Here is a 26,805-nt window from a genome sequence, read left to right as displayed (position 1 = left end):
TAGTTCATACTTGACTCACAATTCAAGTTTAGTTGCCTAAGAAAAGAGCTGTAGTTATTTTTTTTCTCAACAATTCTGTTAAAGAAAAGACTGCTAATCTACGTCCTAGCCAGTCTCTTGCTAGAGATCACACAGATGTTTCTGGTGTGTTTTGTTGCTAATACTCTCATTATTCTTCAAGGAACTGGGTACAGATGTTGCTTGAGGATATGCTTGCTGGAGGCCGGCTGTAATTAGACCACTTGTCATTTTTTGCTTGGTTTCATTTTGACCACTGGGTGCACCATGTAACCGTGTTGCATGTTTTTAAGGGCAAAAAATATATATAGAAACCAGTAGTAAATTAATCTTACATAGCTTAAAGAGGAAGTTAAAAGTACAGACAACTGGTGTCTCACATGACTGAAATAAACCATTGGGGAAGAGACTATTTACTCCTTTACATTCAGACACCCTAACCACCCCCCCAAAAAAACCCCAAGCCCCCATCTAAGTAGTAAAAGAGAACCTAGGCAATAAAGAAATTGCCTTGATAGAAAACCCTTCCAAGAATTAGTGTAAATTTGCCTTTAAAATTAATTGTTTTTCTCCCTTTCCCCGAAGAAATGGAATATTTCATTGGTTCTCTTCCCTTGGAACATTAAGTCCTCCGAGTTCGTCATGATTTCCTCCTTACACCATGTCTTCAGTTTTCGTAAAAATCAGTGTGTGAAGACTTTTGGTTTTTCTCAACACTGTTCTCGCTGTCAGTCTGGGTCTCTTCCTTCACCCCCCCCCCCCCCCCACGGACACCTCTGCCCACCAGGACCCCGGGAGTTGGTCTGGCAGGTGCGAGACCAAGGCCCGGTACTGAGAAGGCTGCGGAGTTTACACCGTGCGCGCCCCAGAGGAGGCGGCGGCAGCCCTGGGCCTGGCCGCCCGAACTTCGAGAGCCTAGCGGGGGAGCACGAAGGCGAGCCGGCCTGCCCCGCCAGGGCCGGGAAAGACTTGGTTCGCGCCAGCTCGCTCTCCGCCTTCCAGCAGCCAGCACCGCCGAGCCTCTAAGGCCCTGCGGCTCTCTGCAGCCGTCTTAATTAACAAGCCTCTCCCCCCTCACCAGCCCCCGCCGGGTCCCGGGAGTCCGAGGTTTAGTGTCGCAGACTCCATCCCGCCCGCCAGCGGGAGGAGGCCAAACCCGGCTACACCAAGCAGAACTCCTTTCCAGCTGGGGACTGGCCGCGGGGCTGGCGGGTGGGAACCAGCGCAGGAGACGCTGGGAGGGAGGTGGGGAGCAAGGAGGCTGGAGGAAGGGCGCGGGTTGGGGGCGGAGCCAGGCGAGCTGCTAGCTCAAGCGCCTCCTGGGCAGTGGGCGGGGAGTGGGCGGTGCCCGGCCTTCCCGCTCCCGCGGTGCTGCAACTCCGCGGAGCCTCCTTAAAACTCTGCCGTTAAAATGGGGGCGGGTTTTTCAACTCAAAAAGCGCTCAATTTTTTTCTTTTCAAAAAAAGCTGATGAGATCGGAAAAAAGAGAGAAGAAACCGGCACCGTCTCTGCAGCGGCAACAGAAGCAGCAATTGTTTGAGCGAAAAAAGAAGCCAGGGAGGGAGGAAAGGAAAAGAGCTGAAAAGGGGGACAACGCTCAAGTGTCTCTAGGGGTGAAGAGAGCAGGGACCGGCGATTTGGGGGGGACCAGCTACAAAAGAAACTGTCACTGGGAGCGCTGCGGCTCAGGAGGAAGCAGAGCTCCCCGGCTCGGCTCCAGGGCACAGCTAGCTGGCGGCTGCTGCCCTGTCGGCGGCACGGACTGGGGGCACAGGCCAGGGGACCGAGAGAGGTTGGCGAAGTGGCACCGGGTGTCGGAGCCGCTGGGCTCTCGCCGACACGGCGGCAAGACTGGCTGTCCTCTAGCATTGTGGCGACTCCCCATACTCAGACCTTGGCCTGCGCTTCTCTGGACGCTCCCAATCTCCGGAGACCCCCCCAGAAAACTGGGAAAGGAAGAAGAAGACGACGGCGGCAGCTCAATGAGCCTCTACAGTGGGAAGTCTGAGCTGGTTCGGTCGTAGGCGGGAAGTTACCGGTGGGCTGCCCTGTGCAGTCGCGATGCTGCAGCGCGCTGCCCTAGCAGCCGGAGCCCCATAGAAGCTTCCCGCAACGCTAGCTCCCTTCCTCACGCTGCTGGGAGTCCCGGGACCTGGTGGGGCCGGCATGACCGACTTGCCCGGGGCCCGCCGCGCGCCCGGCCGCCTCCGGAGACGCGCTCCGAGCCTGGCTCCCACGGCCTCTGAGGCTCCGCGGGGCTGCGGCAGCTCGGCGGGCGGGCTACGAAGCATTCCCACACGGCGTTAGCTTGCAGTTCGGCGCGAACGCGAATAAGGGATCCTCCTGAGAAGCCGAGGCCACTGACGAGTCATTACGACCTGTAACTTGAGGGCCACGGAACTGCTACTCCCGTTTGCCTTTGGCGATCGTCTTTAACCCTCCGGAGCACGTCAGCATCCAGCCGCCGCGGCGCTCTCCCTGCAGAGGAGGACTCAGGACTACCCCTTGCGTGAGACGGATGGAGACCGAGCCCCTCCGAGGACTTGCCCCAGCGGTTCTGGCTCGCGCGGCTCAAGTCACCACCGTGAACAAGGGTGGGTTAGTGCCTTTTCTTTCCCCCGAAATGTCTTTTCTTCCGCGGTGTTTTTTGCCCTGATCTAGTCCCTTAAGTCTCCGCACACATTTCTCCCAGAGATCTGTAGTGTAGGTACGTGACAGATCTGCTTACATTTTACGTCCAGAGTAATTTGCCAGGAATATATGTGTGTCTATGTGTCTTTCTGTTGAGTCACCAGAATTCTTCACAGGGGTTAAGCTAAAAAGCAAGGAGCGGAGCCCCTCTCCAATGGCTCAGTTTTGCTGAATAATCACGTGTGAATCGAGGGGCGGGCTTTTGGCAGGCAGATCTTACTAGTATTTACTACCAAGCTCTACTCCAGATTAACCATCCCAGTCCTTCTGTCAGTCTCCGATGCCATCATGCAGCCTGGTTAGGAGCAAAGGAAAGGGGAAAAAAGAAAAACAACTAATTCATCTTTTCCCGATCGTCAGGACCCTAAAGAATGGCCGAGCCTTGGGGGAACGAGTTGGCGTCCGCAGCTGCCAGGGGGGACCTAGAGCAACTTACTAGTTTGTTGCAAAATAATGTAAACGTCAATGCACAAAATGGATTTGGAAGGACTGCGCTGCAGGTTGGTATCAAGAGAGGTGGGGAAAACAGGTCAACAATGTTGCCTACGTGACCCGGGTTTCTGGAATAACGGCTTTAAAGCTTTCGGGGGTACAAAATTTCACTGTTTTTAAGCCTAGTTGGTTGCCATATTTTATATCTTTAAGTGGATCCAACTCTCCAAAATGACGTACTTTGAACGAACTCGTCAAATTCAATAACATCCTCGATATCAAGTGGGTTCTAGGTTTGGTCTTAATTTTTGGAATGTTTTTGTGACGGTAAGGATTTAAAAGGAGTCCCAGAAGCGCCGAGGTGTGTGTGTGTGTGTATGTGTGTGTGTGTGTGTGTGTGTGTGTGTGTGTGTGTAAGACAGCTCTGTAAACACACTATTATGATTATTATTTGAAGTAAATACACTGCTATTAGTGGTTTCCGTACTTTGCTCCAATAATTGACTTTAACGTTAATTTTCTTGACTACTGGTGAGGGTGTTTTTCCTTCAAATGCTTCAAGTTTTGACAAACGACCTTTCCTCGTTTGGACTAGGTGGCCTGGACACGGGGACAGGATGTACATTTCATAGTTAATGTAATACCATCCACCCATTCAGGATTAAGGAGGAATAAAAAGTTGAATTTTCTAATCAGAGCTCAGTTTGTAGTATTTTTGTCTCTGCGGTCATGCGGTGGTATGTTCTAATTTTCAGTTAATTAGATTACAAGCAAGAAATGAAATATGTCCAGCTACCAAGTATTGTACCTGATAATTTTTTCCTCCTATGGACGTTAGTTATCATGTAACTTAGTTGGAATGGTTAGAAACAGAAAAATGGCAAAGTAGTCTTAAATAGTTGCTTTATCAGACTTCTGATGGTACTCTTCTGAACTATGCTTGTTTGGAAATGCAACATTTGAAGCTGTTTTTGAAAATCCTTTGGGGAGAAGGTTTTAGAGTGCTTTGTTTTAGTTACAAGAATTAGAAATTTAAGTGGCAGGAGATACACTATTAACAGACGAAGTTCAGTCTGTACATTTTAAATCAGAATATACTGACCTCGCAAAAATGTCAGTATTAAAGAGGCTTATGCATAGATACTAAATTATTTATCTTGTTATTTCAGGTAGATTCTGTGAGATAAGGATTTTTTTTCTTTGTCCACCTAGTAGTTTTTAATAGGTTTGATGATGACGGCAATGCTACGAATTTAATATATTGAAAAGTTTCCTATTGAAAAATCCAAGATTTTATAAATCTCACAAGGAATGAGCAACTTAACCCATGTTCAGAATAAGATCTTACAGGACTTTTGACGAACAGGAAGGCTGAGAGATTAATACTGACAAAAAAAAAGTTTTGACATTTTTAATACAACTTTGCAATCTTGTTTATATTAAGTACACTTATCAAGATACTAACACCCACTTATTGTGGCTTAATCCTAGTACATATAATGAAACACACACAAACAGGAGTCTCAAGGTTTATTTTCAGTATGTATAATCCTGACTCTGAAGTTGTGTCATAACTCAAGAAAGAACTTTCTTTCAAAACAATTTCCAGTGTTACTATTATTTTCTGTAAAAGATGGCAAATTTTCTTCTACAGTTATGTTCACTTAACTCCATTGCAAAAGCTTCCCCCCCCCCCTCAAAGGGTGTAAGCTTTTCAATCAGGGTAATATCAAAGGCCTTAATCGCACATTTGCTTTACAAAGATCCAAGGTATCTGCCCTTATTCTTCCCAGTGCAGGTCCTTAAATGTGACTAAATCTTTAGAGGTAGTTGTGGCAAAAATTAGATTGTGCTAATATTTAACCGAAAGTATATTTTTTTGAAATTCTCAAAAAAAAATTATGTATAATTTTTACCCTTACCCCAAAGGAAGGGCTAAATCAGCAGGGTTTTATCAACAGGGAAGTTTAATATCTTGGCCATCTATATAGCTTGCATTTATAAAATATTATTCATTCTAAATATATTTTATTACTTAATTTGTAATTATTTTTCAAGCACACAATTTAAAGAGGTGGATCATCTTTGTATGTATCTCCCAGTGTATTATATTTAATTTCACAAACATTTCAGTGTCTACTATGTAATCTATTTATTATAAATTAGATTATTATGAATATACCTAAATATAAATGAAACCAGTTAAAATGCTGAACTATTTTCTGGCATGTTAATGAGACTACACTTTTTTTCACAACTAAATTATATGTGTTGTATAATTGCATGCTGCTCTACAAGACATTTTATAATTATGAGAGCCTAACAGAGATCCCTATTAGGGTGACATGTATTCAAACAACAGTAGATAAGTCTTTATCATGTGAATTATTTGTATGTTGATAGCAAATTTTAATACCACATTCTGACTTTTAAAATGTTGGCAGTTTACAAATAGCTAGTCCTAAATATCTGATAATCACTGCAAAAGGAAATGAGGTGGCATCACCAGTTGATTATTAAATGCATCCAAACCCAAGACAAAATTGTCTGTCCCAAAATACACATTAAATATCTTATTTTCTCCTTTCTTGCTCACTTGAAAATCACTAGTCAGAACTTTAAGAAAAAGTAAGTAATATAGTAGGATGACCGTTTTATTCTTTTTAAGAACAGTTGTCATATAGTCATCTATCTAATGCATGGTGTATCATGAACTTAGTTTTAGATAAATCAGCATCACAAGCAATGTAGAAAACCGTTGCTTATTTAACACCTTAATAATCAGGAACATTTGAAAATTTTGAGTGAAGGATTCTAAGCACTGAATACACCTACTAGCCAATATGAAATAACTTGCAAAGAAAAAAAATTTAAAAAAAACACTTGGAAATTTGAGCTATATCTATTTGGAGAGAACTTGTGAAAATTAATAATTTAAGAAAATATCAGATCTGGTATTTTAATAGATCATTTTTATACTGGGTTATAGAGTCTAGCGTGTAGAAACACTTCTGTGGGGACTTTAAGAATCTCACTCTCATTTCTTTTGGGTAGCTATTTAGAAAATAAATTTTACCTACATTTGATTTTTCATAACTAATACCCCAGGTTTTGTATTTTATGAGCATAAGCAAGCAAACAGAAGACTCCCAAATTCCATTTCTTTTCTTTTCATAAATTCATGGAATTACACAGTTCTTTATGGGAGATAGAAAACTGAGTTGTGGGTGAATTTTACACAAGATGGACTGGTTCTATTTTATTGATCAATTTATCCTATTTTTGGACCTGTTTAAGATATTACATCATAGAAGCCCAATTTTTAGAAGCCCTCTTTTACCTACTAGTACCTTCTTTCCTGAAATTGAGCCCTTCAAACCCCATCATGTGGATCTTCCCCAAGCACTCTTTCACCTAAAATAAATACTTACATAAATAGAAAGAAAGATGGCTATTTTAAAATATTCCTGTAGGAGCACTTGAAGGATTCTCCCATTTTCTCTTCTCTCCTAGGTTATGAAACTTGGAAATCCCGAGATTGCCAGGAGACTACTACTTAGAGGTGCTAATCCCGATTTGAAAGACCGAACTGGTTTCGCTGTCATTCACGATGCAGCCAGAGCAGGTTTCCTGGACACTTTACAGACTTTGCTGGAGTTTCAAGCTGATGTTAACATCGAGGATAATGAAGGGAACCTGCCCTTGCACTTGGCTGCCAAAGAAGGCCACCTCCCTGTGGTGGAGTTCCTTGTGAAGCACACGGCCACCAAAGTGGGGCATCGGAACCATAAGGGGGACACCGCCTGTGACTTGGCCAGGCTCTACCGGAGGAACGAGGTCGTTAGCCTGATGGAGGGAAACCAGGCAGAGGGAGCTTCAAATTTGCAATGAATATGGGGAGGGCTCTCCCACAGTGCCTTCTATTTTGTCAGTTAACTGGTTGGCTGTCCTATTTTACTATCACTTGTTAAAATTCAGTTTTGTTATACTTTAAGCAACTAGTTAAATCTTCTCAAACTGCTAAGTGGAAATCTTATTACAGGTTTATGAATATATTTAAGCAACATCTTTTTCACCTGCAAAATCCTGAGTTCTAACATGTAATTGCAAATAGCTTTGGTTTTCTCCTGAATATGTTATCTTTCCTTGACTTTTTCCTTGCTTCTCCCTTTGCCAGTCTCAAAACCCAACTTAAGAGACTTTGTTTTTAAAATGGTTTGTCCTGACTCTTCTTTTGCCTAATTAAACACTTTTTCAAAACAGGACAATGTTTTTCTGTTATTTCCTCTATTACTCCCACACAGTTTGCCACTCGCTAAGGAGAAGTGTACTGAAAGATCACGATGCATTAAATCTTGACATTGGAGAAAATAGACCAATTGAAAAACTAGACGTATTCCATTGATGATTCAGTTATTCTTTTCTTTCTTTCTTCATGCCTCCCCTCCAAAGATATTACTTGGTGACTAGTATTTCTGCTCTACAACAAAATAAGGACAACATTTTTTGAAGACCATACCTGAAGTTATTTCATTATGAATTTATCCTAATGTTCAATCTTCCTCTTTTCTCAGAGTCAAGTTAAATAGTTGAAAAACAGGTTTCAGAGGTAGCGATCTGAAAACAAATATATGTTAACTTTAAAAGTCTTTTTTAAAAGATAATGCCACCCTGAAAGTGCTTTCCACTAGTTTGATTTTTTTAAATCACGAAGTCAAACAATTGGCTAAATAATATACTTCTCAAAATTTATACTATAAGTATACTGTCAAGCTTTTTCTCCCTGAATGTCAGAAATGTAAAATTACAAAATGTGAAGTCCTAAAATATAATGCAAATACAAATTTTTAGGGGATAAAAAATACAACAAGAAAAAAATATATAAATCATGTAAGGGTCATAACTAATTATGTATACATGTAAGGGTCTTAACTGCAGTATAATAAACATAGAAACTTTTACAATAAGTAAATAGGCCACTTCTATATATGGTACTTGATTCCCACAAAATTTTTTAGTAAAGGCTCATAAAATCTTTTTAAGAATACATCTAGCTAAAAATTAAAAATTTTGAATGAAATAGAAATATAAAATTTCAAAGATAATTGTTCAGTATCTACTACTTACTCTAATTTTAATTAAAGATTTCGCCAAAGGATTTCAATGCAGTTACCATTTATAAATTTATAAATACATTATTCATCATCTCCAACATGAACAAAGATGTTTTATGTGAAAGCTCCCCCCCTCTGCTTTATAAGCTCCCTGCCCTGGCTCCAAAAAGAACAAAATGCTTCAAGGTTTATTGAAGGACATGTTTCTGATGCCTGCCCTAACAAGGATTGGAATAGTCGCAGGCAAGTGGTTTTCAATAATTTATTTTCTATGATATAAAAGAATATAGGAGAAAATGTTTAATCCCTTTAGCACTGAAGTTCACCTTCCTTAAGTGCAGTAAGACTTCAACTTCTGCCCCCTCTAACCACAAATTACTGAATGAATATATTTTTGACACCAACATGATATTAAACTTCAAACACTTATTTTAAAGTTTTTTTTAAGTAGAAATTGAGATGTTTTGAAGAAAAAAGTGTTGTGTTTTGGATTTTAAAACCAGAATCAGCATACAAAATACACTGCTTGGGAAAGCTGAATACTTTCAAAACAAAAGGCTATTCCTAAAAAAAATAAAAACACTTCTTATAAGTTTCAACTGTAAAGATGGACGTTTCTGAATTTAAAGTGGAGTTTCATAAACTTGCAAGACCCAGCATTAAAATTGCTCTTTAGAAATTTCAAATATAAAGGCATAGGGTGTCTATTAAGCTAAACAGAAGTACTTCTACAGTTGCTTTGTTCTTAGGTGGTTGGAGCACAGTAAGGGGAGCGGGAGCGTCCTCTCTCTCTTCATTAGCCTAAATTTACTAAGCATTAAAACATCACCATATCTCTCTGGCTCTTCGCAGGAAATAGCTTTACTAATCTAAGTATTTTAGAAATGAGTTTTGTGGTCCTCTCTAGGAAATATGAAAAACCATTATTCAATCTCTCAAAAACCTCGACAATAGTCAGCAAGACTTTGGACATGCGAATTGTATAGGATGGGAAGAAAAGGTGCTGCGGAGTTTAATGGGACCTAATTTACATCAAACAGAGGTGGAGAAGGGTCTGAACTTAATTCATATGCGGAGTGGAGAGAGAAGCGCAAATTGATAGGATGATCAGACCCCCAAGAGACAACGCAATATAAAGGATGGAGGGTACTTCAGCAGGGATGCGCCCTCAGATTCAGTTCTTCACTGTGCCCGCATCCACTTTTGGAAACTTGGGCTCAGCCTTTGCTCAGAAAAGCTGAATTCAGGCTTACACCTGGGAGAAGAGGGGACACTAGCCAGATCTCAGGCCACGTTCTAGTCCTTGAGCCACTGAGCAAACTGCATTTTGCCATATTTCGGTAGAGAATCAATACTTTTCTGATCAACATTGCACATTTCACAATGGTGTGATGAGCTCCTCCTGCACACGCATTACACTGGTTGACTAATAATAGACAAAAGTATTCCATCCCGGGAAAACAATTCAATTGGTAATATTACAAAATTTCCTATCCTGTTGATCAAACGAACGCTGTGGAATCCGTAGCCCAGGACTGGTTTCGAAATCTCAGTTCCCAAAAAGGTGCTTTCGGCTTTTGCCGGGGGCAGAAGTAAGAGTCCAGAAGCGCTGGAAGATCAGTGTTGGAGAGAGAGAGGGTCGTACTCGCAGCCTTCCACACTGCCCTAAGCTACCTTCATCAAAAGGCTCCGGGGGGTGGGAGGGTCGGAGGGGGGGGTGTAAAGCTCCGGTCTTGCTATCTCGAGACTGTTTTGATTTTACACGGCAGATCCCCCCGCCCCACCCGCCAAAAAAAAAAAAAAAAAAAAAAAAAAAAAAAAAAAAAGCAGATCCACGGAGGGTCCTACTGAGAGGCAGGAGACAATCTTCCAGCCTGAGACCCAGGATAAAGCTATGCCCATTGCCAACCTAACCCAAGCCGTCTATGCAGTGGCTGCGAAGACATCCTTTCTGTCCTTTACAAACTCTCCAGACTCCAAACGGCAGCTCCCGGCTCCCCAGTGAGGAAGCTGGAGCCCAGAGCTCCCTCAGGGCGCGCAGAAAAGCCCGGCGTGGGGGTGGGGGAGTTTCAAAACCGTTAGCTGGCGTTGTTTTTTTTTTTTTTCCCCTCCCTCGCTAAGGTTTCTTTTCTTTTCTCTTCCTGTCCAAATATTTCAAATTTCCGCGCCTTAAATAACAGTCTCCTTTTATTTAGTTAGTTTCCTCGGCAGGTTTGGCCGCCCTCTTGTCTCTGCCCCCCAGCGGGCCCGGGGCGTCTCAGGCGCCTCGGTGCTGCCTCAACCCCCTGCGCGCTGCCCCCGGCCCAGGCTGCGTGGCTCAGAGCGCGCCCGCCGGAGCCACAGCCCCCTCTTGCCGCGACCTCGTTTGACCCGGCTCTTTGGGCACCCACAGCCAACTAAGGCCGCCCCCCACCCGGACGCCTGTCTACCTCCCAGCTCGACTTCCCTCCCCGGACTTTGGAGCCTTTTCTGCTTCGGGATTTGGATCCCGGTCGCCCTGGAGCGGCGGAAGGGCCGCAGGAATAGGAAAGCAGCGGAGGAGGCCAGTGGCCGGAGCCTGCCCCAGCCCCCACCCCGCGGGTAACCTTGGAGGCGCCCTCGGAGTGAGTGTGTGCGTTGCTGCGCCAGCCGGCTGGGGCGAGCGGGCGCACCGCGCAGCGGGCTGGAGGCGGGAGCTGGGGGAGGGGAGGGGGAGCGGGCTCCGGCGCCTGCCGGCCGCTGCCACAGCGCCCCGGGAGCTGCGGGCTACCGGGACGGCTAGGGTCCCCGGCCCTGGCCTTCAGGCAGCGGTCCCCGCGGAGGAGGCGGCCATCCCACTGGATGGTTCCAGCGACCTATGCCTGAGGACTGGGGCCGGAGGGCGACGTGGGAGCAGGGGCAAGCTGGCCGGTGAGTGCCTAGCTCTCCGCAGAGGTGAGCTGGCAGCGGGACGCGGCGCGGCGGCTGGAGCAGCTCCACGCCCAATGCCAATGCCAGCACTCCCTCCTCCCCCCGTGACAGCTGAGGACAGCCGGGCTCAGAGCCTCGCGTCCAACTGCGAGGAGGCAAATGCACCTCAGGCTTTTCAGCCCCTTAGACTATTCGGGAAGTTGCCCTATGGTGTTACCTTCCCCCTATAAACTGCTAGTAGTCCGGGACTGAAAATGCACTTTCAATTGGAAAGACCCTCGGCGTGAAATACAAAGATTGCAGGCCCGCCGGCCCTTTGGGTGGGACCGCGGCGTGCAGAAGCACCTAGAAGGGGTCTTCTTGTTTTGTTTTGCTTTGTTTTTACCCGGAATAGATAAAAAAAATCGATTATGGATCTTCAGCGGTGTCTCAAAAGAATAAAAACTCTCCAGATCTGGATATTGACTTGGTAAATTAAGGTTCCAGTGAAATGTTTTGCCATCTGCTCATAGAAACATTGTGCAAGCTTCAGGTGTTAGGATGTGGGTTTGAAATTTTCTGTACTGTCTTTAATTCTCAAAGACATTAAGTAACAGGACGGTAACACACCGGCAAGTGAGCAAAGGTTATCCTTGCCACCACAACACCTGCAAAAGCACAAGTGGAAACTCATATTTTGCTTCCTGAGTTCTAAAATGGCTTCTGAACGGTCCAGAGGTACCAGCACATACAAGGAGGGGGACGGGGTGGCGGGGGGGACGAGAAAAGGGTTTGTACACTAAAAAAAAAAAAAAACTACACAGACATTATTACCCTTCAATTAATCCACCTCACCTCTCTTTCTCCCAGCCCCCATCCTCTTTGGTCAAGGGACAATTTTAGTGTAGGCCTATTCTATAATTCTATATACAGCCTTTTTCTCTGCTCTCAGCCTCCCCCCTCCACACAAAAGTCGGCCAAAAACCTCAGCTCTTTTGCGGAGGAAGTAAAAAAACCACCAATCCTTATCCAAACTACCCGTTATTTCTTTTGAGTACTAAGAAGAAATCCTACATATAACCAATACTATGAAAGAAGAAATAATTTACTAGGACCTTAAACGCACTTAATTGGTATAAAGTGATATTAATGGTCTTCACATTAAATAATGAGACAGTTTCTGCACTTGATAAGTGAAAAGCTTAAAAAAATCTCCACCAACATGTTTGGAGACGTAAGCTTCTGCTCTTCTTTATATTTAATCATTACAGTAGTTACTTAGAAAAAAATCGATCCTTTATCTTGACCATATAAAGCAGTATCATGCTGACTAATTTTATTTTATATGCCTTAGTTTCTCAGATTAGTTATATACAGTGAAAGTTCACATATAAAGCAAAACTGACATCTTTTAATGCTAAATTTTTAACTTGGAAATGCAACTAAATTATCACAATCACATTAAAATACACTCTTCTCCCCTATTTCTTCTAAGTGTGCAATGTGCACAACTTGCTGGTGAAGAAGTCTGCCCTGACTTTAAAATCTATACCTTGGAAACATGATTTCCTGAAATAAAAAATAACTCACTGGTCTTTAAAAATAACTATTCAATAATTTAGCTATTCTGTGCACAGCTAATGTAACAGCATCTCCTTGTCTTACATTTTGGAACTATTGTAAAAGCCATTATGGCCCAAATAATTCTTGTTCCATAGTTTTCTCCTTCAGATATTTTTACTAAAAAGTGTCCTCAATGATGCAGCAGCATTCTGATGTCCATTCTGCTAACCAAAAACCTCAGACCAAACCTATACAGACCATTTTAAAAGGAACGTGCATTTCTTCTTATGTCAAAGTTTAGAACAGATGTGAATAAATGTTAACATTTGAAAATCCTAGAATAACTAATTTGCAAATCCATCACCATAGTGTGGTGATGATTCAAGATGAAATTTTTAAAACTTCATTTATTAGAAGAATAAGTGGGATCAAATTATTAAATTAAGCAGCATTTGATGATGATTAATAGTACAGTATCTCCAATCTCAGTATTCAAATAAGCAATAATGTGTATTCTGGTATGATTTTTAACTGTGAAGAAAATAATATATAATAATCATTAGATATAGAAGTAATTGATTGCTCCAAAGTCTCTTTTCCATCATCACCTATTTTTTGGCTGCCCCCCCTTTTTTTCTTTTTTTTTTACTTTTTGTATTTTTGTGCCTCCACGTTTTAGGTGATGAACAACAGTAGCATGTAGAAAGAGGTTTCCAGTTCTCCTTTATTCCTGTTTCCTCAGCCATCTATTCCTCTACTCATAAACATTACTTCAACTTTAAAAATCATATATTGTGGTACTAAAAAGTAACTCTTATTCCCATTAATTTAAGTTAATCATAGGCCTATCAATCTGTATTTTATTTAAAATAAAGTTAGCAAAAAAAAGTGTGGACATTAGGTTGTAGCAAGTGTATATTTATGTTTTGAATGTAAATTTGCTGGAATCTTAACACCTATTTAATATTTTGACACATGCTAAGACTTTTAGTGTAGGATCAAGATCTAAAAAATCTTGAAGTTCTAGTCTTCAAAAAATAATTTAATATATTTTAATTTGCCGTATTAAGATAAGGCCAATTGTTTTAACTAATAAAAAGTTAAAATGTTGATACAGAAAAATATGAAGGGAGGACTATGATATCAAATCTAATGCAATGACCTTTTAAAATAAATTATTCTTACTGGTAAATTGTACATTTTATTTATAGTGATTATTATTTTACAGTTAAATTTTGCACTTGGCACATGGATCAGAGTTTTCTATGTTTATCTAAAAGCATGTAGTTGTTCTCATGCAGGTATTCAAAATTACACTTCGTGGCCCTGTCCTATATTGGTATTTTTATGTACAAGTGTGCATGTTTAGGTATTTTTTACTGAAGTTCACTACTGAGCAAGTAGATATTTTGAACAAATACCATCAATTCACTTCATATTACTATTTTTAAGATGTAAAATCATGATCTGCTATGGAAATGTAAGCTGATAATTTTTTAGATATAGGTGAGATCATTTTCATTAATGATCCAGATGATATAAATTAAAATCTGAGAACTGAAAACACTGATGCAGGTCCTAGTTCTACCTAACTTACTGTTTCAAATTCTTGTCATGAGGCAAATACACATGTATGAAAGGAACTTAACATCCACAATCAATATAATTAAATTTGAAATAATAGAAATACAATTGTGACAAGAGGAAGAACGGACATTTAAAATGTTTTAGATGGCTATGGTTGTAGGTTAATTTAATTTCAATTATATGATGGGCAATTTGCTAAATAATCCAAAAGCAAGGATAAAACAAGACCAGAAAAAGATGTATCTGCCCAGGAATTCAAAAGCAGGGCAAACAAGACCAAAAAAAATTTTTTTTCATTATACCACCATAGGAAACAGAAACAAGTGGTATGAATAATTTTACAGTTTCTAGTAAGTTTTCTATCATCTCACTTGGATAATGCTTTTAAAACATATTAGCTAGAAGTTACCACTTGCTATTTATGGTTGTATTTTAGAAATATATATATATATATATATATATATATATATATATATATATATATATATTATGTTTTACTTAAATATGACAGACACATATTCTGTTCCAAAAGAGCAAGTTCAGCACCATTCTAAAAGGGCAAGTGGATGTAGTTGGACATCTGGACTAGACGGAGGGACTGTTTAATGTGAAGCCCGAGTAGAGCCACATGCAAGAGAGCATTGAATTGACTGAATGCTGCCTAATTTGCTTAAGAGTAATCAAAATGGTTCTGAGCTGGGTTACATTGTCTATAGTTGCTTAAATACACAATATACCTATTGGGAAAGCAAATAACTTTATATAAAGCACTTAAAGGAAGGAATATATAGATTTTGCATCCAGAAGGACATCACAGACGTCACAGGGAAGATATTAATGTAGCAACATAAAATAAAACTGTACATAGTAATATCAGCTAAAGATAAATGATTGGTTTCAGTTTCTTAAAAAAGGCTTATCTTTTAAAGATTTAAAATGTTCTTCAAACATATAACTACTATCTATAAAATACACAACACAAGCTTATTGATATTCTAATTTTTTAAATTTCCACAAAAAAGGACTCCGAAGTACCTTTGAGTTCATCAGATCCTATTGAAATATCATGCACTATCCCTAAGATCAGGAAGTAAATTTTGTGGCTTATCAATGTAAAATAGTTTTAAATAACAGTACTTTCTAAGGAAAATGTTGTCCTGAGTTGTTAGGATGATATGGGAATTTTTAGTAGCACATTTTGTCTTATACAAAAAAAACCCCATATTATACTTACGATCAATGTAAGATTAATTTGACATTTCTAGAACAAAGTAATATTTTATATCATTGTTTTAAGTTTAAATATGTAGAACTTAAACAGTAGGACTCTGTATGGCCATTGTGAGATTTTTTTATTCAGCAACAGAATAAAGAGAAATAAGATCAAAATATAAAATTCAGACATAAAATTCAAGTTACAGAACAACAATGATATTAAACCAACTAAGACAGAAATTGTCTCATGTGATAATCTTCTGTTAATTTGGAGAAAGGAATGTAAAAAACATTTAAATCCCTTTTCATTAGATTAAAAGATTGCTGCCTTCTTACCCAATATTGTAGGGACTAAAATCCTAAATATTTATAAAAGAAATATGAGCATCCTAAAAAACAAATGCCTCTCTGCTTAGGAAGTGTAATAGTAATTGATCTGAGAGTGTTCTCTGAAGTTATTTTAATGTAGTAATGAATATATTAGCATATAAAAGTACTGAATTATATTGAATTTTGTCATTTAGTAAGCTATTGTATGTATACAAAGAAAATAGGAGATAGTTTAATAAATGTCTTTTCTTTTTGGAACTTCTTAATTTATACATATACTAATTCAATTTACATTTCAGTAAAAGGAGAGAGAGAAGGAACAAAATCAAGCAAGATAATAAATCAATATTTATTATTTGTATCTGTATTACCTAATTTAATATTCATAACCCTCCTCATAGATTGGGCTTTATTCTCACATTTTACAAATTAGGAAACTCAGATTTAGTGATGCTGAGTAACTTGCCCATAATCATAGGCTAGTAATTTATAGCATAATGATACATAACTTCATTATGGACAGATGAAAGATCTTTCAGGAGAATTACCACATATCAGTCGATTCAACAACCACATCTTAAGTACTCATCATTATAGTCATTTAATAGATTTACAACCTTGGGACTAATTATATCAGAGGCTTCTCACATCTGTAAAATGGGGTAATAATACCTAATTTGCCATGTTATTGTAAATAATAAATGGAATGTGTGTAAATCTCCTGGTACTCAGTAAGCCTTTAATAAATGGCAATTATCATTATGAGGAATACAAAGCAACAGAAAATTGACCTTGGGGGACTTAAAAGCTATTTGGGTACATAAAGTTTACATATGGCATACATGTAACAACTGGAAAGTAAACAAGGTCTAAGTAAGTGCATGGGAGTATGTGGTGTAGATTTCACACACAAAAAGCAGTTTTATTAGGGAAAATCTTATTAGAAGACTTATGATATAGATTTAAATATCCTATAGTGGGCAACTTCCCTTATTGAGAAGAAAAAGGGAAAGCCACCTCAAAATAATTGACTGTTGTCCCGTTTTGCACTCTCTGAGGGTGTCTACATCTAACAAATACATCAGGTGAATAACAGAAAGCAACTGCAAAGACATAAAATGTATTATTAAAAGCATAAATAAGTAGGTATTTTGAAAGGTATCTTTCATTACTTTGGACTAAGTGACTATGATACTCTGATTCAAATGGGAATAGAAAAATACCTAGGAGTTTCATGATCATTATATAATAAGTGGTCAGTGTAGGCTAGTGAGTGAATAGTTTTAGAGCCAAATAAACTTTATTTATAACTCTGGTACATGATATGTATCTCATCGTGGAATAGGCAGTGATCCTTTCTGATTCTCACATCCACATTTGTAAAATGGTATAATTTCATTTACATTACAGTGTTGTAACAATTAAGAATAATATTTATTAATAAGTCATTTTGTAGTCTAATATAGGAAACTTTCTTTGACATAAACCAGCAGACTTCCTGAGACTTATATTTAGTTATATTAATCAAAATGAAAAGAAAATCCCTCTTAGGTGACCATAACCTCAAATATCGCAGGTATTTGTGGACTAAGAATAAAAACTTTGAATTAAGACTTAAAGTCCTTGTTCCAAGCAACTATACACATCTATGCCTGTGATCAATATGCACATATGTTCCGTTTAATAACCAGTTATTTTTTTATTTTTTTATGTAAGTAATCTCTGCCCCCAAAGTGGGACTTGAACTCATGACCCCAAGACCAAGTCGCATGCTCTTCAGACTGAGCCAGCCAGGCACCCCAGTAACCACTTATTAAATACCTATTATATGTGAGCTATTTTTCTATATGCTGAGTATACAAAGGTGAGTAGCAATTTAGTGAGAAAAACAAATACCATATACAGAGTATAATAGGATATTAGGCATAATGAAATCTAAAAGAAATAATAAATTAAACTTGGAAAGTAATAAATTACCTGAGAGAAACCAAACTCCATTTTCAGAAAGTTAGTCTAGAAGAGTCAAGTAGACTTTCATTTCCAACAAAATGAAGACTAGATTTTCTAAAAATAAAGATCCCAAAACAAAACAAATAAATTGCTGGATAAAATATTTTTTAAAACATATTTTGGAATGCAGAGTGCACTGGCAAGAAAGTAAGGGAAATCTACAGAGACAAAAAATGAGGGAAAGTGAGTCCTGATGCCAGCTGCTCTGGGGGGCATTCACTAATCTCTAATAGTTAGTTTCCTGAGGCTGCCATAACAAAGTACCACTAACTGGGTGGCTAAAACAACAGAAATATATTGTCTCATATTTCTAAAGGTTATAAGTCTAAAATCACGTTGATTCCTTCTGGGGGCTGAAGAAGAATCTTTTCTATTCCTTTCTCCTAGCTTCTGGGAACTTCAGGCATTTCTTGACTCATAGATGGTGTCACTCCCTGGGTCTGGCACTGTTGTCCTTCTATGTGTGTCCAATTTCCCCCTATTTATAAGAACACCAGTTGTGATCAATTAGGGCCCACCCTAATAATCTCATCTTGATCATCTGCTCAGACTATTGCCAAATAAGATAATATTCACAGGTGCTGGGGGTTAGAACTTAAGTATCTTTTGGGAGAGACCCATTCAGCCCATAACACCTGGTAACCTAAAGTTTTGATTTTAAAGAGGCTCAAGGAGAGGATAAAATACAATGGTTAGGGCAATCATGAAATAGGAAGACTGACAGAAAGCCCCTTTATAAAGCTAGAACCCCCACCCCAAATGATAATATGCTTATGCTCAAGGAAAAGTTAAACTGTCTATACAAATATTTTGCCCATTTTTATTGTTTCTTGTTTGTTTATTTTCTTATTGAGTTTTGAGAGTCCTTTGTGTATTCTGGATACAAGATCTTTATCAGTATGTGTTTGTAAATATTGTCTCAGTCTGTGGTTTGTCTTTTCATTTAATCTTGTCTTTTGAAGAGAAGATTTAATTTACTGAAGTACAATTTATCATTTTTAAAATTTTCTGGTTCATGCTTTGTGTGATCCAAGAAATCTTTGCCTAAGCCAGGGGAAAAAGTTTTTCTCCTAGAAACTTCATAGTTTTATAATTTAATTTTAGATCTATGATACATTTCAAATAATTTTTTATATATAGTGTGGGGTAAGGGTTGAAGGGTTTTTTTCATTGCATATGTGTACCTATGTTGCATAGGTACCTATGTTGTTCTAGGATCATTTATTGAAAACACTATCCTTAACCATTGAATTATCTTGACATCTTTGTGGAAAAATCAATTGACCACATATATGTAGGTTTAATTATGACTTTCTGTACCATTGATCTACATGTATATCATTATGCAGATGTAACACTGTCTTGATTGCCATACCTTTATAATAAATCTTGAAATCGAGTAGCCTTGAAATCAATCCAACTGTATTTATTTAAATTTAATTTTGATATTCCAGGTCCTTTGATTTCTGTATACATTTTCAGATTTTAGAATTAGCATGTAATATCCTCAAAAAATGGCTGAAATTATGTTGAATGTATAAATCAATTTGGGGAGAACTGACATGTCAACAACTTTGAGTCTTTTAACCATGAATGTCTCTCTACTTATTCAGGTTTAAAATTTTCTTTTTCTTTCATTAATATTTTGCCACTTTCAATATACAGATCTTGCATAAAATCTCTCAAACTTGCTCCTAAACATTTCATATTTTAAGCTATTTTCATTTTAATTTGCAGTTCATTGCCAGTATACAGAAATACAGTGACTTTTAAAATTCGAGTATAGTTAACATACAGTGTTACTTTCCTTACAGGTATACAATACAGTGATTCAACAATTCTGTACACCACCCAGTGCTCATCATGACAAGTACACTCCTTAATTGCCATCACCTATTTCACCATACCCCACCCACCTCCACTGGATAACCATCAATTTCTCTATAGTTTAAAGAGTCTCTTTCTTGGTTTGTCTCTTTCCTTTTTTTTTTTTTTTTTTTTTTTTTTTTTGCTTCGTTCATTTGTTTTATATCTTAAATTCCACATATGAGTGAAACCTTATGGTGTTTGTCTTTCTCTGACTGACTTATTTCACTTGGCATTATACTCTCAAGCTCCATTCATGTTATTGCAAATGGCAAGATTGCATTCTTTTTTATGGCTGAATAATATTCCATTGTCTATTATACCACATCTTCTTTATCCATTCATCCATGGATGGACACTTGGGCTGCTTCTATAATTTGCCTATTGTAAATAATGCTGCTATAAACATAGCGGTGAATGTATCCCTTTGAATTAGTATTTTTTATTCTTTGGGTAAATACCCAGTGGTACAATTACTGGATTGTAGGGATAAATATAGTGACTTTTAATTTTTTTTAATGTTTATTTATTTTTGAGACAGAGACAGAGTGTGAGCAGGGGCAGGGCAGACAGAGAGGGAGACACAGAATCCAAAACAGGCTCCAGGCTCTGAGCTGTCAGCACAGAGCCCGATGTGGGGCTCCAACCCACAAACTGTGAGATCATGACCTGAGCCAAAGTCAGACGCTTAACCAACTGAGCCAGCCACCCAGGCGCCCTGACAGTGACTTTTATATACGGGCCTTATATCCTGCAACCTTACTAAACTTACTAATTATTCTAGATTTGGTGTGGGTTTTTTTTGTTTTTTGTTTGTTTGTTTGTTTGTTTGGAGATTTTCATGGACAGCCATATTGTCTATAAGTAAAGACAGTTTTGTTTTTTTTTTTCTTTCCAATTTGTATGCCTTTTATTTCTTTTTCTTGCCTTACTGCACTGGCTATCACCTCCAATACAATGTTTAATAGAAGTGATAAGAGTGGACATCCTTGCTTTATTTCTGATGTTAGGGGTAAAGCATTTAATCTTTCACCATGTTAGCTCTAGATTTTTCATAGATGCCCTTTATTAGGTTAAGGAAGTTTCTTTCTATTCCTAGTATGCTTACATTTTTTTATTTTAAAATCATAAATGGATGTGGAATTTCTTAATTTTTTTTTCTGCTTCTATTGAGGTGATTATTTGTTGTCGTTTTTTTTTAGCCTGTTAAGAGGGTTATGTTGATTTTCAAATATTGAATTACTTTTGTGTTCCCAGGAGAAACCTCACTTTGTTTTGATGTATCATACTTCTTACACATTGCTGGGTTTGATATGCTAACATGTTGTTAAAGATTTGTATGAGTATGTTCATGAGTGGTATTGATGTATAGCTTTCTTTCCTATTAATATCTTGCTGTAGATGGAATATTTGTATCTCCTTAAAATTCTTATGTTGAAACCTAATGCTCAATGTGATGGAATGAGTAGATGTGGGAGCTACTTAGGTCATGAGGGTGGACCCCTCTTGAATGGGATTAGTGTTCTTATAAAAAAGATCCCACAGAGTTCCCTAGCCCCTTCCACCTGTGAACAAGAAAGCAGGCCTTTACCAGACACTGAATCTGTCAGAGCCTTGATCTTGGACTTCTCAGCTTCCAGAACTGTGAGAAGTAAATTTCTGTTGTTTATAAGTCACCCAGTATATGGTACTTTGTTAAAGCAGCCCAAATGGAATAAAACACATCTTTTTCTTGTTTTTTTGGTACTAGAGTAATGCTGACCTCATGAATTGGGAAGTGCTCTCTTTTCTTCTATTTTCAGAAAGAGTTTATATAGAATTGATGTTATAACTTCCTTTTTAAAAAATTTTTAATGTTTATTCATTTTTGAAAGACAGACAGAGCATGAGTGGGGGAGGGACAGACAGAATCCAAAGCGGACTCCAGGCTCTGAACTGTCAGCACAGAACCTGATGTGGAGCTCGAACTCATAGACCGAGATCATGACCTGAGTGAAGTCAGATGCTTAATCAACTGAGCCACTTGGGTGCCCCAATATTATAACTTCCTTAAGTGTTTGGTGGAATTCACCAGTGAAGCCCTCTGGAATTGGAGTCTTCTTCATGGCAAAGTTTTTATCTACACATTCAAATTTTAAAATATATATAGGGTTATTCAGGCAATCTATTTTATTTAGTAAACTTTGGTAGTTTGTGTCTTTCAAGGAATTTGTCCATTTTATTTTTATAGTCAAATTTTTTGAAAATAAGTTTGTCATAATGTTGCCTTATTTTTTAAATGTCTGTAGTATATGTAGTTATGTCTCCCTTACATTCTTAATATTGGCAATTAATATCTTCTCTCTCTCTCTCTTATTTATTTATTTTGATCAGTTGAATATATAAATTGTATTGAACTTTCCAAGGAACCATCTTTTGGCTTCACTGATTTTGTCTATTTTTTCTCTGTTTTCACTGGTTTCTGTTCTTACCTTTATTATTTCTTTCTGCTTGCTTGCTTTCAGTTTAATTAGCTCCTTTTTTTTCTTAAAGTGAAAGCTTAGATTACTGATTCAAGACATTTATTGTTTTCTGAAAGAAATAGTCCCTCAAATATTCCTGCATCCCACAAATTTTGATATGTTATGTTTTCATTTTCAGTCAATTAAAAATATTTCTAACTTCCCTTGTTACTTCCTGGACTATTTCTGCTGTCTGTGGTCACAAAAATATACTTTGTATTATTTCAGTTGAGATCAAATACATAGGTCATATCAACAAATGTAAATGGATTTGATTCACCTATTAAAAGAAAAAGATTCACATTTCAGGAGAAAACAAAAGTCAACCTATGCTTTACTTAAGAGACATACCTAAAGTTAAGTGAACCACAAATCCAAAAAAAAATGGAATAAACAAAGATATACCAGGTAAATACAAAAAATAAAAAAAGCAAGGCTTATGATCCCAATTATCAGATAAGGTAGAATTCATGCCAAAAAAAGCATTAAGTGAAACAAAGAAGGATACTTTATATTACTAAAAATTACAATTCCTGGAAAGAGCCTAAATGTCCATTGATGGATGAATGGATAAAGAAGATGTGGTATATATATACAATGGAGTGTTACTCAGCAATCAAAAAGAATGAAATCTTGCCATTTGCAACTCCATGGATGGAACTGGAGGGTATTATGCTAGGTGAAATTAGTCAGAGAAAGACAAAAATCATATAACTTCACTTATATGAGGACTTTAAGAGACAAAACAGATGAACATAAGGGAAGGGAAGCAAAAATAATATAAAAACAGGGAGGGGGACAAAACGGAAGAGACTCATAAATATAGAGAACAAACTGAGGGTTGCTGGAGGGTTTGTGGAAGGGGGGTTGGCTAAATGGGTAAGGGGCATTAAGGAATCTACTCCTGAAATCATTGTTGCACTATATGCTAACTAATTTGGATGTACATTTTAAAAAATAAAAAATAAAATTAAAAAAATTACAATTCACAATGATGATATAAAAGTTAGAATTATATGAACCAAATAACACAGCAACTTCATAAATAATACACCTTTTTGAATTAGTACCTATATGAGGCACAAGGAGAAGGGTGGCTGCTGGCTCAGTCAGTGGAGCATGCAACCCTGATCTTGGGGTCATGGGGAGTTCCAGCCCCATGTTGGGCCTAGAGCTTACTTAAAAAAAAAAAGAGAGAGGTATGAGGAGAAATAGAAACATACAAATTGTATGAATGTATAATATGTGATTCTTAATGTATAATATGTGAATCTTAATTTTACTTTTTATTTTAAGAGTAACAGTTTTTTTAAAAATTTTCTCCCAGCTACAAATTAAAAAACTCTCTAGCAAATAACTCTTGGCTGAAAAGAGAAAAACAAATGAAAAGTGCAGAGAGAGAGGGGGCTCTCCTATTCCTTTCCATAAAAAGGAATGAAGTACTAATAAATGGTACCACATGGGTGAAAATTATACTAAGAGAAATAAGCCTGACACAAAAGACTACATATTGTATAATTCCATTTATATAAAATGTCCAGAATAGGCTGCAGAGACAGAAAGTAGATTAAGTGTTGCAAGGGGTTCCTGGAGGGTGGAAATAGGGAATGACTGCTAATGGGTACAAAGTTCCTTTTAGGGGTGATAAAAATGTTCTGGAACTAGAAAGTGGTGATCACTGCATGATTTTGTAAAGATACTAAAAAAAATCACTGAATTGTACACCTTATTGAAAGAGTAAATTTTGTAGTGTATAAATTATCTATCAGGTTTTTTTAAAGAGGAAGAGAGAGGCAAAAACAACAAAAGAACCCAGACTTGTGTCTATTGCCCTGCTCAATACAAAGATGATGACCTCTAAAAGTAGGACTTATTCTTTCTAGCATGTTACCTGGCATATGATTGACACCCAATAAATAAGTGTTGATTGAAAAAGAAAAGTAGAGGGGCACAAGGGTGGCTCAGTAGGTTAAGTATCCAACTCTTGATTTCAGTTCAGGTCAATATCTCATGGTTCGTAAGATCAAGTCTCTTGTCAGGCTCATGTGTACTCACAGCTCAGAGCTTGTTTGGGATTCTCCCTCCCTCTTTCTCTGCCCCTCTACTGCTCTCTCTCTCTCTCTCTCTCTGCCTCAAAATACATAAATAAATATTTTGTTAAAATCTTAAAAAAAGAAAAGTAGAATGAATGATAGAGTTAAGAAATCCTATCTTGTAATTACCAGTGCAATACTTAGAAATTATTGTATGAAAGTTTGATAGGTAGGAAGATATTTACATGATCTCAAAGTATCAACCCCTAAGATTATTTAATCACAAAGGGAAAGGTATTGTTACAATGGAGAGATGTTTTGGACACTACTTTAATCAAGTTATCAAACTTAGCATGACCATAAGGGAATTAACTGACATTATGTACTTCCTGATGTGATACAGATGGGAGCACACAACACTATATATGAAATTTCTTACCAAGATTATTTAACCTGAATCTAATTTTGAAGAGGCAATCAGACAAAAATTGTGAGACATCTATGAGACAACTGTCTAGGTTGTTTAAAAATATGAGTATTAATCGGGGCACCTGGATGGCTCAGTTGGTTAAGCAACTGACTCTTGATTTCATTCAGCTCAGGTCATGATCTCACAGTTCATGAGATTGAGCCCCATGTTGGGCTCTGCACTCACAGGGTGGAGCCTGCTTGGAATTCTCTCTCTCTGCCTCTCTGCCCCTCTTCAGCTCACATGCGCTCTCTCCCTCAAAATAAATATCTAAAGAAAATCAATATTATCGAAGAAAAAAAAGCAGAGTGATATCTAATTGTGGCTTTAATTTGAATTTCCCTGATAACTAGTGATGGATTGTTTCTTGACCATCTGTATGTCTTCTTTGCAAAAATGTCTATTCAGGTCCTCTGTCCATTTTTAGTAGGATTGTTTGTTTTTTGGTGTTGAGTTGTATAATTCTTTATATATTTTGGATATTAACCGCATATCAGATATATCACTTGCATATATTTCCTCTCATTCAGTAGGCTGTCTTTTGGTCTTGCTGATTTGCTCTGCAGAGCTTTTTAATTGTTTATTATTTTTAAAAGTTAATTAATAAAATTTTTTTTGATAGAGCATGCAAGTGGAGGAGGGGCAGAGGGAGAGAGAGCAAGAAAGAGAGAGAATCTTAAGTGCAGAGAATCAGTGCAGAGCCCAAAACAGGGCTTGATTCCACAACTATGAGATCATGACCTGAGCTGAAATGAAGAGTCTGACGCTCAACTGACTGAGTCACCCAGGTACCCCAGAAGCTTTTTATTTTGGTTCCAATAGTTTTATTTTAATAAATATAATAACTTAATTTTGCTTTTTTTTTTTCCATAGCCAGAGGAGACATATCTAGAAAAATGTTTCTATGGCTGATGTCAAAGAAATTACTGCCTATGTTTTCTTCTAGGAGTTTTAGTTTTTTCAGGTTTCACATTTAGATATTTAATTCATTTTGAATTAATTTTTGTGTCCAGTGGTCCAGTTTCATTCTTTTGCATGGAGCTGTCCTGTTTCCCCAATACCATTTGTTGAAGAGAGAATCTTTTCCCCATGGTATATCCTTGCCTCCTTTGTCATAGATTAATTGACCATAAAAGCATGAGTTTATTTCTGGACTCCATTCTGTTTCATTAATCTATGTGTCTGTTTTTGTGCCAGTACCATACTGTTTTGATTACTACAGCTTTTGGAACTCTTGTGCACTGTTGGTGGGAATACAAATTGCTACATCCACTGAAGGAAACAGTACAAAACAGTACAAAGTTTCCTCAGAAAGTTAAAAATTGAATTGCCATTTGATCCAGTAATTCCAACACTGGGTATTTACCCCAGAAAACCAAAACACTAGTTTGAAAAGATGTATGCACCCCTATGTTTATTGCAGCATTATTTACAATAGCCAAGATATGGAAGCAACACAAGTGACCATTGATAGATGAACTGATAAAGAAGATGTGGCATATTTATTCATATTATGAAATATTACTCAGCCATAAAAAAGGATGAAATCTTGTCATTTACAACAACGTGGATGGACCTAGAGGGCATAATGCTAAGTAAAATAAGTCAGACAAAGACAAATGCCATATGATTTCACTCATTTGTTTAAGTTAAGAAACAAAACAAATGAACAAAGGTAAAAAGAGTGAAACAAAAAAATAGACTCAAATATAGGGAACAAACAGGTGGTTGCCAGAGGGAAGGTGGGTGGGTGGATGGGTGAAATATGTGAATGGGATTAAGAGTACACTTATCATGATGAGCAATGAGTAATGTATAGAATTGTTGAATCACTATATTGTACATTTGAAATGAATAGAACACTGTATGTTAATTATACTGGAATTTAAAAAAATCATTACTAAAAAAAAACTAAAGACAACCCAATTTAAAAATGAGTGTAAAATTTGAATAGATATTTCTCTAAAGGAGATATACTGATGGTTAATAAGCATATGAAAAGATGCTCAATATCATTAGCAAATCAAACCCAGAAGGAGATACCACTGAGACCCAGTAGTATAGCTGTAATCTAAAAGACTATATATAGTAAGTGTTGACAAGGATG

General features: G+C 37.9%; 1 protein-coding gene across 2 annotated transcripts; it reads left to right on the top strand.

Annotated features, from left to right (window-relative positions):
• The first annotated feature begins 2,500 nt into the window (after nucleotides 1-2,500).
• On the top strand, nucleotides 2,501-7,410 carry CDKN2C (cyclin dependent kinase inhibitor 2C). Of its 2 annotated transcripts, none has more exons than XM_060621436.2 (3): nucleotides 2,501-2,613; nucleotides 3,071-3,210; nucleotides 6,656-7,410. In XM_060621436.2, the coding sequence occupies exons 2-3, from the start codon at nucleotides 3,082-3,084 to the stop codon at nucleotides 7,031-7,033; spliced, it is 507 nt and encodes a 168-aa protein (XP_060477419.1). In that variant the 5' UTR covers nucleotides 2,501-2,613; nucleotides 3,071-3,081; the 3' UTR covers nucleotides 7,034-7,410. The 2 variants fall into 2 exon arrangements, with proteins under 2 accessions (XP_060477419.1, XP_060477420.1); XM_060621437.2 differs by having other exon boundaries at nucleotides 2,505-2,617.
• Nucleotides 7,411-26,805: the final 19,395 nt, after the last annotated feature.

Source organism: Panthera onca, chromosome C1 (assembly GCF_046562875.1).
Source record: "Panthera onca isolate mPanOnc1 chromosome C1, mPanOnc1 haplotype 2, whole genome shotgun sequence".
Classification (NCBI taxonomy): domain Eukaryota; kingdom Metazoa; phylum Chordata; class Mammalia; order Carnivora; family Felidae; genus Panthera; species Panthera onca.
The sequence above is the reverse complement of the archived record's forward strand: the minus strand, read 5'-3'. Positions and strand labels throughout refer to the sequence as shown.